The sequence below is a fragment of the Perognathus longimembris genome, chromosome 26 (genome assembly GCF_023159225.1).
Source record: "Perognathus longimembris pacificus isolate PPM17 chromosome 26, ASM2315922v1, whole genome shotgun sequence".
Taxonomy (NCBI): Eukaryota; Metazoa; Chordata; class Mammalia; order Rodentia; family Heteromyidae; genus Perognathus; species Perognathus longimembris.
In genome coordinates this window covers 9,123,837-9,137,470 of record NC_063186.1, presented here as the reverse complement: position 1 = coordinate 9,137,470, position 13,634 = coordinate 9,123,837, and the positions used below count along the sequence as shown (strand labels likewise).

Below are 13,634 nucleotides of genomic sequence, written 5' to 3'. Positions count from 1 at the left end.
AGTCACTAGGGTTTCAGGCGCTCGGCTGGAGAGAAAGGGGTTCGTCCAGTTCCCAGGGCATTGTAAGCGCTGAAGGGTCAGCCTTGTTGTTCTCCAGGGTGAATGATGAGGGTTGGCTCGAAAAGAATTCCCAAGTAGCAGGGCGCCAGTGACTCACGCCTGCCATCCTAGCTACTCAGGAGGCTGAGATCTGAGGATCGAGGTTCAAAGCCAGACCAGGAGGGAAAGTCTGGGAGACTCTTATCTCTAAAGAACCACCAGAAAACTGGAAGTGGAGCTGTGGCTCAAAGTGGTAGAGCACCTTGAGCTGAAGAAGAGCTCAGGGACAGCACCCAGGCCCAGAGAGCAAGCCCATTGATAAAAAAACAAAAAACCCAAAGTTGAGATCTGAGGACAAGCAGTTGGAAGCCAACCTGGAGCAAGAAAAGTCTGTGTGACTCTTATCTCCAGTAAATCACACACACACACACACACACACACACACACACGAGAGACACCAAAAGTGGAGTGGAGCTGTGGCTCAAGTGGTAGAGCCCTAGCCTCGAGTGAAAAAGCTAAGAAACATCACCTAGACCCGAGTTCAAGCCCCAGAACCATTTGGGAACCTTAGATAGCACTTTCCTGTGTATCTAGGATTACAAGCATGAAATCACCGGAACCTGGCTGTACTAACCTTCTTAATATATCTTTGTTCTTTTTAATAGAGAAAACCCTAATATGAATTTTAATGTCTGGAATATAAAAGAGATGATGAGTATTCCATCGGGCTCTGGGTATGGTTTCTGCTTATATTATCTAAAATAGTATAAGAAAATCTTAAGGTTTTACTGATTTCATAGAAGAGTCTCTTCCTATTAAGATATAGTAGTGGTGATATCACATGTCTTTTTTTTCCCTTCACTGTTACTGCTTCTACCAGCCTTGCAAAAAAGCTAAGCAAGAGAGTGAGGCTCTCCAAGTCCCAGTACACACACAGACACATGCAGATACAGAGAGAGACAGAGAGAGAGACAGAGAGAACGAGAATGAGAACGTCTCTTACTCTCTGAAACTTTTATGATTGATTGATTGATTTACCTCCTTTTTTTTTTTTTTTTGGTGGTTGTGGGGCTTGAACTCACGGCCTGGGCACTGTCCCTGAGTGCATTTGCTCAAGGCTAGCAAGCTACCACTTTGAGCCACAGCACTACTTCTGGTTTTCTGGTGGTTAATTGGAGATAAGAGTCTCGACTTTCCTGTCTGGGGTTGGCTTTGAGCTGCTATCCTCAGATCTCAGCCTCCTGAGTAGCTAGGATTATGGGCATAAGCCACTGGTGCCCAGCTAAAATTTTATTTCTAAAATTCTGTTACAGCTCAGAATATTGTAACAAGGACTAATTGTGTTAGTATTAGTCTTTTCTATTTGAATTTCCATTTGGTTATTCCTGGGTTGTTGAAATAATGACGTTCAGGATTTCCTTGTACTTATTTATAGGTATATTAGTAATATTCAGGGGATTTAGAGGTCAGAACAAAATGGCATTCTGCCCAGGATATTTTGAAATGAGCAGTTATAAATTTTATATTATTTTTAGAGTATTTAATCACAATGTATTTTTCTTTCTTAATTTCAGTATGATTAAGTCATCTAACCGGAATAATAATCAGACTGATTGTTCTGCTCTCAGTGATTCCCAGTTCCTCTTTGGATCTCAGTTTTGTCCAGAAAATTCAGAGTCCCTGTCAGCACCCTTGGACTTGGGTCCCCACTTAAGAAATCCAAAACAGACAAAACAGAATTCTATGGAGGTGAGTCTCATTTCTAGAATTTTTCTACATGCATTCACAGTCTTTATGGAAATAAGCTATAGACAGAAGATTTATTTTCAACATTTTTTCTTTTGTCAGTACTGTGTCTTGAACTCAGGACCTGGGCACTGTCCCTGAGCTTCTTTTGCTTAAGGCTAGCACTCTACCACTTGAGCCACAGCACCACTTCTGGCTCTTTCTGTTTATGTGGTACTGAGGAATTGGACCCAGGGCTTCATACATGCTAGGCAAGCACTCTACCGCTAAGCTACATTCCCAGCCCTAGGACCTCATACTTTTGCTTAGCTTTTTCACCCAAGGCTAGTAGTGCTCAGCCTCTTGAGTCACATCTCCACTTTCAGGTTTTTGGTGGTTAATTGGAAATAAGAGTTTCTCAAATTTGTCTTCCTGGGCTGACTTTGAACCAGAATCCTCAGATCTTAGCTTCCTCAGTGTCTGGCCATCCGTTTCTGGCTGAAACCTATGTATTATATTGTTCTTACCAGTGTGATTTGCCCTTAAATGTAATTTTTTTTTGCCAGTCCTGGGGCTTGAACTCAGGGCTTGAGCACTGTCCCTGGCTTCTTTTTGCTCAAGGCTAGCACTCTACCACTTGAGCCACAGTGCCACTTCTGTATTTTTCTATATATGTGGTGCTGAGGAATCAAACCCAGGGCTTCATATATGCAAGGCAAGCACTCTACCACTAGGCCATATTCCCAGCCCTGCCATTAAATGTAATTCTACATTCTACAAATGTAGTGAATATTATATTTTTATGTGTGGACTGCTAACATATATTTGTATATTTTCTTCATTTAGCTGAATGAACCTAGTATTTTGACAAAGTACCAGACAAAACCTCAGTTATTTGAAGATAATACAAAGGATGAAGTCTCTTCAACCTTTTCTCTTCCTTTGCCAGTTGCCAAATCAAAAGGCCTTTTGAAACAGTTTGAAGAGAAAAAGAAATGGGCAACAGACAAATGTGACAGGTATGAAAGGCAAACCTTTCAAGTAGAGGACAGCTTATGTTCTGTGAGAGAAACAAAATGAAATGTAAATAAAATCATTTAATTTTGGCATAATACATGTATTAGTCATTATATATGTATCTATACATATCTATATATGTATATGCATACATGTATATATGCACATGTATATTTGTGCTGGGCATGTATGTGCTACCTGCGTATATTTATATGCATATATACATGCATATACATATACATATATATGCGAAATATACCTGCATCTGCATGCTAGAGAACCAGGAAAGAATGAAATTGGGATATTAAATCAAAGATCCCAAATTCTGGGTTCTGAATATCAGTTCCAGCCACTTACCTGTATAAGCAAAATAAAGAAAATCATGTCTTTATTATCATCCTGCATATTTCTCCTGTTTTATTTCCCAGGTTAGATCTTCTGTTACTTTAATCCTATATCATCATCTTTCTTGATTTGATCCTTGAATTTGGTGGAACACAGTCTCCAGAAATTTCCTGAGAACAGTCATATGAGATCTAAACCATTTTTCTGAGTACTTGAATACCAAATTAGGTTGAAAATCGAATTGCAGACTAGAATATTTTCAAAAAGTCTAAGGCATGGTATTGGAGGTATGGCTCAGTTGGTAAAGTGCAAGCCAAAGAACAAAAGTATCAAATACCAAGTTGGAGTACCAGTCTCAGACCAAAAAAAGAAAAAACTAAGGCTTTGTTTCATTGGATTTCATTGGATTAACATTGCTTTATATTATTATTTTTTCATGTTTACCATTCCTGGGCCTTGGACTCAGGGCCTGAGCACTGTCCCTGGCTTCTCTTTGCTCAAGGCTAGCACTCTGCTACTTGAGCCACAGCGCCACTTCTGGCCATTTTCTATATATGTGGTGCTGGGGAATTGAACCCAGGGCTTCATGTATACAAGTCAAGCACTCTTGCCACTAGGCCATGTTCCCAGCCCCGCCTTTTTTTTTTTTTTTTTTGTCAGTCCTGGGGCTTGAACTCAGGGCTTGAACACTGTCCCTGGCTTCTTTTTGCTCACTTTACCACTTGAGCCACAGTACCACTTCCAGTTTTTTCTGTTTATGTGGTACTGAGGAATTGGACCCAGGGCTTCATGCATGCTAGGCAAGCACTCTACCACTCAGCCACATTCCCAGCCCTGATCAAGCCATGTTTTAATGTTATACTAGATGGAGTACTTACTTCCCTTTTCATCAATTCTGTTATACCTTATTGCAATATTTCACAATTTTTTCTCTTATTTTAGTGAGACACTGTACAACCTTATTTCCCGTGTTGGAGAAAGCATTCATAGGGTAAGTATACATTTCAAGGAGCTAAAACACCTTATATCTTAAGACATATTGGTTTTGGTTCATGAAGAATAGCAATACTTTGCATACCATTTTTACAATTAAATGACAATTCTCCCAATCAGTTACATGTGACAACAGTCAGAAAATTGTTTCCACATTTTGGATTTCTTAGTTACAGACATCCGTGGAGAAGTCTGAGGAACATCTCAGTTCAAGAAGCCAAGCTCTTTTGGATTCTTTGAAGAATATGACCAACACATGTGAGTTTTCTCCTTGTGTTTGAGATTATTGGTGGAAGGCATTGGTGATGGGTGAATGTGGACTTTCTTACTTTGCCCGGGTTTCCAGGATGTGTCTCCATACAGTGTTTTAGAGAGAAGATAGGTTATGCCCTGGGTAGTCGGACCATCCTCTATGTAAGAACACCTCAATTCCATATCTCAGTAGCTATAGTATGTCAGCAGCACCCCAAGTGAATTGCTTTTGTGCTTTGTACAGAACATTGTTCCTTTAGGTGTTAGAAATTACCTATTACAGGGGGCTGGGAATATGACCTAGTGGCAAGAGTGCTTGCCCCGTATACATGAAGCCCTGGGTTCAATTCCCCAGCACCACATATATAGAAAATGGCCAGAAGTGGCGCTGTGGCTCAAGTGGTGGAGTGCTAGCCTTGAGCCTGGAGTTCATGGCCCAGGACTGGCCAAAAAAAAAAAAAAAAAAATTACCTATCACCCAGTTCTTTCTGCCTTGGTTTCAGTAAGAGCTTTTTGCCACATCAAATTATAGAGCCATTCTCAATGTTAGTTAGTTTGTGGTTTGCAAAATACCCTGCTCCACCAATTAATTTTCATGTAGATGGAGCCATCTCCCTGGCCCTAATAAGTAGAAGAGAGCAGGCACACAATTCTCCTCACGCAGATGCCTCTAGAACAAAATAGTCTCTAAACAAAACAGAAAGCTGATGAACACGCATCTGGACTTGTTTGCGTTTGTCTGTGTGTTTATTTTTTATTTCAAACAAATTGAATTCAGCTTATTCAAATGGCATGGGATGAATTGCTCATGATTTACCAAAATTGATGCCTTTGTGTGACTTAGAAATTAATCCCCATCTGTCTACAAAGAAGCACTATATGTCTGTCTGCTGGCTTCCAACCTGGGTATCCCACACACAGGGCAACTATGCATCTGTTTGAAAACTGGTTCTGGATGCCAAGACTATTACCCATACAAGAAATAGCCAGGCTGGGCTGGGAATGTGGCTTTGTGGTAGAGTGCTTGCCTAGCCTTCATGAAGCCCTGGGCTCAATTCCTCAGTACCACATAAACAGAAAAAGCTGGTAGTGGTGCTGTTGCTCAAGTGGTAGAGTGCTAGCTAGCTTTGAGCACAGAGAGGCTCAGGAACAGTGCCCAGGCCCCGAGTTCAAGACCCAGGACTAGCAAAAAAAAAAAAAATGATGAAGAAGAAGGAAAGAAAGAAATAGGCTGAGCAAAAGCCAATTCAGATGCATCCTTGTATAATGTGACGGGATATCTCAGTTATAAGTGCCCAAGGAAAGTATTCTGTTAGTCAGCTATGGCAGACTACCATCGCCTTAAGAGAAAGGAAGTTTGGGGCTGGGGATATGGCCTAATGGTAGAGTGCTTGCCTTGTATACATGAAGCCCTGGGTTCGATTCCCCAGCACCACATATACAGAAAACGACCAGAAGTGCTGCTGTGGCTCAAGTGGCAATGTGCTAGCCTTGAGCAAAAAGAAGCCCTGAGTCCAAGCCCCAGGACTGGAAAAAAAAGAAATAAAGAAAGTTCTCTTTGGGCTCACAATTTCAGAGGCTTCAGCTTCTGGTTACTTGGCCTATTGCTTTGGACTTGTGTCATAGTTGTACATTGTGGTGGAAACATGGCAGAAGAGTCCTGTTCACTTTATGGTGGCTAGGAAGCAGACACAGAAGAGGCTGGGGTCCAGATATTCCATATGTGTAAGGGCACAACCTGAATGACCTCGTTCCTCTCCACTAGGCTCCTCCTCCTGAGAGTTCTACTACCTTTCAGTAGTGCCACAGCCTGATAACCAAGCCATTCCTGCATGGGCCTTTGGGGAATACTTTCAAAATATAATGCAGTCTAAACTGGACACTGGTGGCTCATGCCTATAATGCTAGTTGTATTGAGGAATCTGAGACTTGGAGGACTGTGGTCTGAAGCCTAGCAGAGATGTCAGCATGATTCCATCTTTTATTGCCCCCAAAATGCTAGACTAGAGGCATGGTTCAAATGGTAAAGTGCCAGCAAGCCATCAGCAAGAAAAGCAAGAAAGAGCGTCAGATCTTGGGTTCAAGCCCCCATAATGAGAGAGAGAGAGAGAGAGAGAGAGAGAGAGAGAGAGAGAGAGAGAGAGAGAGAGACTGACCAGACAGAGAGATTTAAAAAAAAAACTAGAAACAGATAAACTCTTAGAAAGACTCATGAGGAATGGAAAAAATATATAAATGACTAATGCCAGGAATGAGAAAAAGAGTATCATTTTTAGATCTTTTTTTTTTTTTTTTTTTTTTTTGGCCAGTCCTGGGGTTTGGACTCATGGCCTGAGCACTATCCCTCACTTCTTTTTGCTCAAGGCTAGCACTCTGCCTCTTGAGCCACAGCGCCACTTCTGGCCATTTTCTATACATATGGTGCTGAGGAATCGAACCCAGGGCTTCATGTATACGAGGCAAGCACTCTTGCCACTAGGCCATATTCCCAGCCCCCTCATTTTAGATCTTATAGTATTTCAAAGGATTATTATAGTTCAGTAGTAGAACACTGAGTGAGACCTTGAGTTCAACTCCCAGTATCACCAAAAAAGAAAGAATGGAAGGAAGAAGAAAGAGTGGGAGGGAGGGAAGGAAGAAAATCTGTTCATTGTTAAATTAAAACAGCAAGATGCAATAGCACATAGTTTATTCCAGAACATATTTTGTAGGAGAGTACACCCCATGAAAATTGGGAAAGGTGTCACTAAAAAAGGGAGGGTGCTTTTGTTACACAGAGAGGCTTTTAGATCTTTTCATGTTCTCTCAGGAGCACAGCAGAGAATAGAGTTGTAGGGTAATCATTGGCCATCAGTGAAAACTAATTCCTTTCTGAGTTGCATCAGAATCCCACATTACTAAAATAAAAGCTATTTTTTATTGTTAAAGAGGAAAAGAGAATATGTTTACAACATTTAAAGCATGGAAATAAATTTTATTTTATTCTGGTTTGGGGGCTAGAACTCAGTGCCCTGACACTGTCCTTGGGCTATTTTACTCAAGGCTAGAGCTCTACCACTTGAGCCACAGCTCTACTTTGGGCTTTTTGATGATTAATTTAGAGATAAGAGTCTCATGGTCATAACTGCCAGGGCTGGCTTTGAACCTTAATTCTCAGATCTCAGCCTCCTGAGTAGTTAGGATTATAGGCATGAGCCACTAGTGCCCAGCTAGAACGTGGAAATCGATTTTTAATTTTTTTGTGCCTGTTTTGGGGCTTGAACTCAGGGCCTGGGCCCTGTCCCTGAATTTCTTTTGCTCAAGGCTAGCACTCTACCACTTGAGCCACAGCACCACTTCTGGCTTTTTCTGAGTATGTGGTGCTGAGGAATCGAACCACGGGCTTCATGCATACTAGGCAAGCACTCTATCACTAAGGCACATTCCCAGCAGGAAATAGATTTTCTATGACACTTTTACACAACAGCTAAAATGTCTTGTGTTGATAGTCAAAGCAGAAATGAAATAAGTCTTCTAGAGAACACATACATACACACACAGGATCTGTAACCTGTACACAGATAGGCACGTGGATTCAAGCAAAAGCTCATTGGGGCAAGGTCCTTGTACTGCACAGCCAAAGTCCAGTTATTATTTATTCTTTGTTCTATGTTTGACTGCTGCTAAATCCAGGAAGTGAGACCAGAATCTGCATGGAGGAAATTCACTTATTTTTCATTGCATGCCTGTTTATATTAAAGGTTAAGGTTCTGAGTTATTTTTATTAAATTAAAAAAAATAGACTTTGGAAGAAATGAGCCCAATACAAAGATTCCCTTAAAGGAGAAGACTGAAAATATGTTTCCTTGGGTTTAAAGATAATTCTGTCTTTATAAAGTTGATGCATAAACAGAATTTTTTTTTTCTTTTGGCCAGTCCTGGGTCTTGGACTCAGGGCCTGAGCACCCTCCCTGGCTTCTTCCCACTCAGGGCTAGCACTCTACCACCTGAGCCACAGCGCCACTTCTGACCGTTTTCCATATATGTGGTGCTGGGGAATCGAACCGAGAGCTTCATGTGTAGGAGGCAAGCACTCTTGCCACTAGGCAAGCCCCAGAATTTTTTTTTAAGTACTTTATCCAGAATTGTACACTTAGTTTGCTTTTCTCATCCTTTGCTTTTGTGAGGACTAAAAATGTCTACTCTTGCTAAGAAACATTGCTATTCAGGAGCAGAGCACAGTGGCACCTGCCAGCAAAAGGCAAGGCTGGAGTCATGACTCAAATAGTAGAGAGCCTAGCAAGTACACGGCCCTGAGTTCAAACCCTGATACTGGCAAAAAAAAAAGTTCCCATACAACACTTACTATTTCTTAATGATTTTTACCAAAATCATACTGGTTTGTTTGTCTATCCTTAGTCACAATAGGTTCTTGTTTGCCTTAAAACTTTTTTTTTGTGTGAGTACTAGTACTAGAGCTTGAACTCAGGACCTAGCATTCTCCCTTGGCTTTTCCACGATGACTGGGGCTATAATCACTTGAGCCATTCTTCCAGTTCTACTTTTTTGCTAGTTAACTAGAGATAGAGTCTCTTGGATTCTTCTGCCTGGACTGGCTTTGAACATTGTTCCTCAGATCTCACACTTTTTTTTTTTTTTGGCCAGTCCTGGGCCTTGGAGCACTGTCCCTGGCTTCTTCTTGCTCAAGGCTAGCACTCTGCCACTTAAGCCACAGCGCCACTTCTGGCCGTTTTCTGTATATGTGGTGCTGGGGAATTGAACCCTGGGCCTCATGTATACAAGGCAAGCACTCTTGCCACTAGGCCATATCCCCAGCCCCAGATCTCACACTCTTAACTGGAGCTGTGGCTCAAAGTGGTAGAGACCTAGTCGAGCAGAAAAGTTCAAGGACAGTGCCCAGGCTCTGAGTTCAAGCACCATGACCAATTAAAAAAAACAAAAGAGACTGGAAATGTGGCTTAGTGATAGAGTGCTTTACTATCATCCAGCCTTTAAACCAGGGAAGGTTTCAGAGCAGATAGGATGATATCTACATCCTACAAAGATCACTTTGATGACAGCTCCAAGAAAGAGGTTGGTACTGTCATAGGGAGCAGATTCTAGGGCTCAGTTGGTACTGATTCTGGTCAAAATCTTCTAAATAAGGAAGAGTAAGCCTGGGAATATGGCTTCATGGCAGAGTGCTTGCCTAGCATGTATGAAGCCCTGCATTTGATTCCTCAGTACCACATAAACAGAAAAGGCCTGAAGTATTGCTGTGGCTCAGTGGGAGAGTGCTAGCCTTGAGCAAAAGAAGCTCAGGGACAGTGCCCAGGCCCTGAGTTCAAGCCCCTGCAGTAGCAGGAAAAAAAAAAAAAGAAGTAAGAAACCACTGTGCTAGTGGAGGCCAAGAGTAGTCATAAAGTGTTAGCAGAAAAGGGCTAAGTTGGGCTGGGGATATGGCCTAGTGGCAAGAGCGCTTGCCTCGTATACTTGAAGCCCTGGGTTCAATTCTCCAGCACCACATATACAGAAAACGGCCAGAAGTGGCGCTGTGACTCAAGTGGCAGAGTGCTAGCCTTGAGCAAAAAGAAGCCAGGGACAGTGCTCAGGCCCTGAGTCCAAGCCCCAGGACTGACAAAAAAAAAGGGGGGTCAAGTGGGCCAGTCTGGTATCTAGTTTTTCCCTTTTCACCACTGTGGTCTAGGTAGCTGTGTCATACCATAGTCCTCACAAAATAGTTGTCATTGTTTATATTTAGTACATGAGACTACACAGGTCCAGAACAATCTGATGTGTGAGACAGTACAAGACAAAGGCAACAGAGACCAGGCCATCCTTGAGATACAGAAGAGCTTCGAAAACGTAAGTATAAACTCCAATCTCTTGGTTTTGAGGTTTTATTTTTCATTATTTTGAGATGAGCTCTATGTTGCCCATGCTGGTCTTGCACTTCTGAACTCAAGTGATCCATCCTACCCCATTTTCCTGAGTAGCTGAGACTACAGATATATGCTACTTTGAAGGCAAGTGTGCTTTGGGCTTGGTCACCAAGACTCAGACAGACACCTGTAAAGTTGCAGTTTTCAGCCAAGCCAGGTCTCTTGACAGTAAGTCAGAATATAGGCTGTTCTCTCTACCCAAGGTTCTCTAGCTGAATGTGGGCCCTGTGTTATTATGTCGTCTTTTTTTTTTTTGGCCAGTCCTGGGCCTTGGACTCAGGGCCTGAGCACTGTCCCTGGCTTCTTCCCGCTCAAGGCTAGCACTCCGCCACTTGAGCCACAGCGCCGCTTCTGGCCGTTTTTCTGTATATGTGGTGCTGGGGAATCGAACCTAGGGCCTCGTGTATCCGAGGCAGGCACTCTTGCCACTAGGCTATCTCCCCAGCCCCTATGTCGTCTTTTTTTTAAATAATAATTCCTTATTTATTGTCAAAGTGATGTACAGAGGGGTTACAGTTCCATACATTAGGCCATGGGTACATTTCTTGTACTGTTTGTTATCTCCTCCCTCATTCCCCCTCCCCACTTCCCTTTTCCCTCTCCCTCCATGAGTTGTTCAGTTGGTTTACACCAAATGGTTTTGCAAGTATTGCTTTTAGAGTCGTTTGGCCTTTTATCCTTTGTCTCTCAATTTTGATATTCCCTTTCCCTTCCCTAGTTTATTATGTCTTCTGACTCCCATCATTCATCATTCTTCCCTTTCTTACTGTCTTTCCCTAGAGACAAGAAGAGTTTATAGAAGTGAAGTCCATCGTGAAGCACCTTGAAGTTGTAGTTACCCAGCAGAGTAAGGACTTCCAGCAGCTTTCTGAGCAGCTAAGCCAGCTGAATGTGCCAAGTGTGCTAGACGAACTAAGAAAATTGATCTCCATGCTTCAAGTACCTAGGCATGTGAAAGATGGTACTTCTCAGACCTCCCCTCTGTCTCAGAGCCTTAATTTCACCAGAAAGGAAAAATATACCTCTGAGGACCCAATTACTTGGCAGGCTCAGACCTCCCCTGTTTCAGGAAAAACCAGTATGGACTTGAGACCTGGAGAAATAGGTGTCTGGGATGAGGGAGCAAAGACTAATGCTCTCCAAGAAGATGCTGGGCTGCCAGCAGTTGAGTCCTGTGAAGAAAATGGGCATGTGAAGAGCGGGGGACCACAGAGTAACTGTAGGAATCAGGCTGGCAATAGAGTGAGTCCCAAGAACCAAGACTCTGGCATCTCAGGCTATAAAGTTTGTGATGACAGAGCCCTGGTTTCCCAAGGAGACTCACAGCTCATATCCCAGGACTCTACAACCAGTGTTAAGAATGGCAGCACAGAGCAGCAAGCCCAGAGCATGTTGGCTTGTGACTCAGGTGAACAGTTAAAAATTAAACGGAAAGGCAGTATGGTAGGGAGAAGGAGGAAAGGACGCAGGAAAGCACGCAGAGTTAGGTGCCCGGTTAAGAAGAAACAACAAACCCCAAGTGATTCTAAACATCAGAGTCCCCAGTCTCCAGTTTCTGGTCCTCAAGGGCTCCCCATGAGGCAGCAGGAACCCCAAGCTCAACCTTTACATCAAGGTCTCAGAAGATGCACAAATGCAGTTAGCTATGATCTAAGAGAGCCAATCAACTCCAGTCGGAGAGCCGGGGCAACTCCACCCACTAGCTGCTTTTCCCCGGAGGACCACAAGATCAGCTGGTTTAATAGCCTTAGTGATGGGAATTCAGGTCTTCCTCTGTTTAAGAAGAAAAAGAAGACTTTACTCTGTGACTTTGGTCTTGATAGCAGTGATGACGATGCCAATCCACAATGACTTCAGGTGATCTTTTTTTTTTTATGTCAACTAGAAAGAAAAATTGGAAAATATTTGGACAGACCAACAGCAAAAAGTTTCTGAACCTTCAGAAACTTGGGGTGCTTAAGTGGGGTCTGTGAGCATTGGGGGACAAATTCAATGATATAGACATCACTTGCTCCCCATGACAGGGCATACGGGATGATTTTATCTTTATTTATTAGAATGAAACGTGTGGAGGCGATGGTGATGAGAATTGATGAGAATGAGGTAGCACCTGCTGGTGGGGTATCCGGAAGGTAGACTGTATTTGGTGAAAATACAGTTGGCTTCTTCTGTATGGAATATTGTGCAGCAGAAGCTCTCTCATGAAACTGTTGCTATGGCAAGCACAGATTTTTGGTCTTTAGAATATTCCCTGTAAATGATCAATACTTTTTTGGGCCTTGAGATTTTTTTTCATGTATTTATCCAGTTATGCTGCCAAAGAGTTTGAAATTTTTGATAAGTGTGTCTAAATGTGTTTATTATGGGATACACTATCAGTCTTTAAAAAAAAAAAAAACTGAAACGAAGTCTAGCTATGTAGCCCAGATTGGCCTTGAAATTGCCGTTCTGTCTCAGCTTGCAGAGTGCTAGGATTGCAGGTGCAAACCACCAAACCCCGCTCAGTTGATCTTATGATCACTGCAACATCAGTCCATTTTTCCTCCTGAATGTTTTGATTGTTTTATCTTTCAACTATTTAAAAACTAATGGTAGGGTCTGTAGGCCCTGTATTATTTCCGTGGAAGTAGAAACTTATACAAAACTTTGGTTTTTATTTATTTATTTGTTTGTTTGTTTGTTTATTCAGTTGTGGGGCTTGAACTCAGGGACGGGGAGCTGTCCCTGAGCTTTTTCAGCTCAAGGCTAGCACTCTATCACTTTGAGCCACAGTGCCACTTCCAGTTTTCTGGTAGTTCATTGGAAATAAAAGTCTCACAGATTTTCCTGCCTGGGCTGGCTTTGAACTGTGATCCTCAGATCTCAGCCACCTGAGTAGCTAAGATTACAGGTATGAGCCACAGCTGCCTGTCTTAAATTTTTGCAATACATATGTGTTTCTATTTCTTTCTGTCTCTCTCTGCCTCTCTCTCTGTCTCTTTCTCTCTGTCTTTCTCTCTGTCTTTTTTTTTTTGTGTGTGTGTGTGTGTGTGTGTGTGTGTGTGTGTGTGTGTGTGTGTGTGTACTGAGATTACAGCTTGATTCTGGGTCTTGAGCTCTTGCTTGGCTTTTGAGCAAAGTAAAAAATAAAATTTCTGGGCTTGCTGGACTTCAGTCCATCTATTTATGCTTTGTGCATAGTTGAGATGACAGGTACATGCCTCTATGCCCAGATTTTTTGTTTTGTTTTTGTTTGAGATGGGAGGATCTCACAAACAAGCTGGCCCTTAATTATGATCTACTTTATCTCTGCCTACCAAGTATCTAGCATAACAGTTATGAGCTATCATGACTAGCCCATCT

At 42.4% G+C, this 13,634-nt stretch overlaps 1 protein-coding gene across 1 annotated transcript; it reads left to right on the top strand.

The window, feature by feature from the left end:
- Positions 1-668: 668 nt before the first annotated feature.
- On the top strand, positions 669-12,143 carry Iho1 (interactor of HORMAD1 1). The gene is made up of 7 exons (XM_048334478.1): positions 669-773; positions 1,614-1,788; positions 2,611-2,783; positions 4,069-4,117; positions 4,290-4,377; positions 10,112-10,215; positions 11,073-12,143. Exons 1-7 carry the CDS (start codon positions 718-720, stop codon positions 12,141-12,143), a joined length of 1,716 nt encoding a protein of 571 aa, XP_048190435.1. The 5' UTR covers positions 669-717.
- The last annotated feature ends 1,491 nt before the right edge of the window (positions 12,144-13,634 follow it).

What these genes read in the sequence shown, in the direction of transcription:
- Iho1 (XM_048334478.1), top strand. Translation starts at nt 718, where the DNA reads ATGAATTTTAATGTCTGGAATATAAAAGAGATGATGAGTATTCCATCG. An exon ending in AGTATTCCATCGGGCTCTGG is followed by an intron (nt 774 to 1,613) that starts GTATGGTTTCTG and finishes TCTTAATTTCAG; the next exon opens with TATGATTAAGTCATCTAACC. An exon ending in TACAGAAGAGCTTCGAAAAC is followed by an intron (nt 10,216 to 11,072) that starts GTAAGTATAAAC and finishes GTCTTTCCCTAG; the next exon opens with AGACAAGAAGAGTTTATAGA.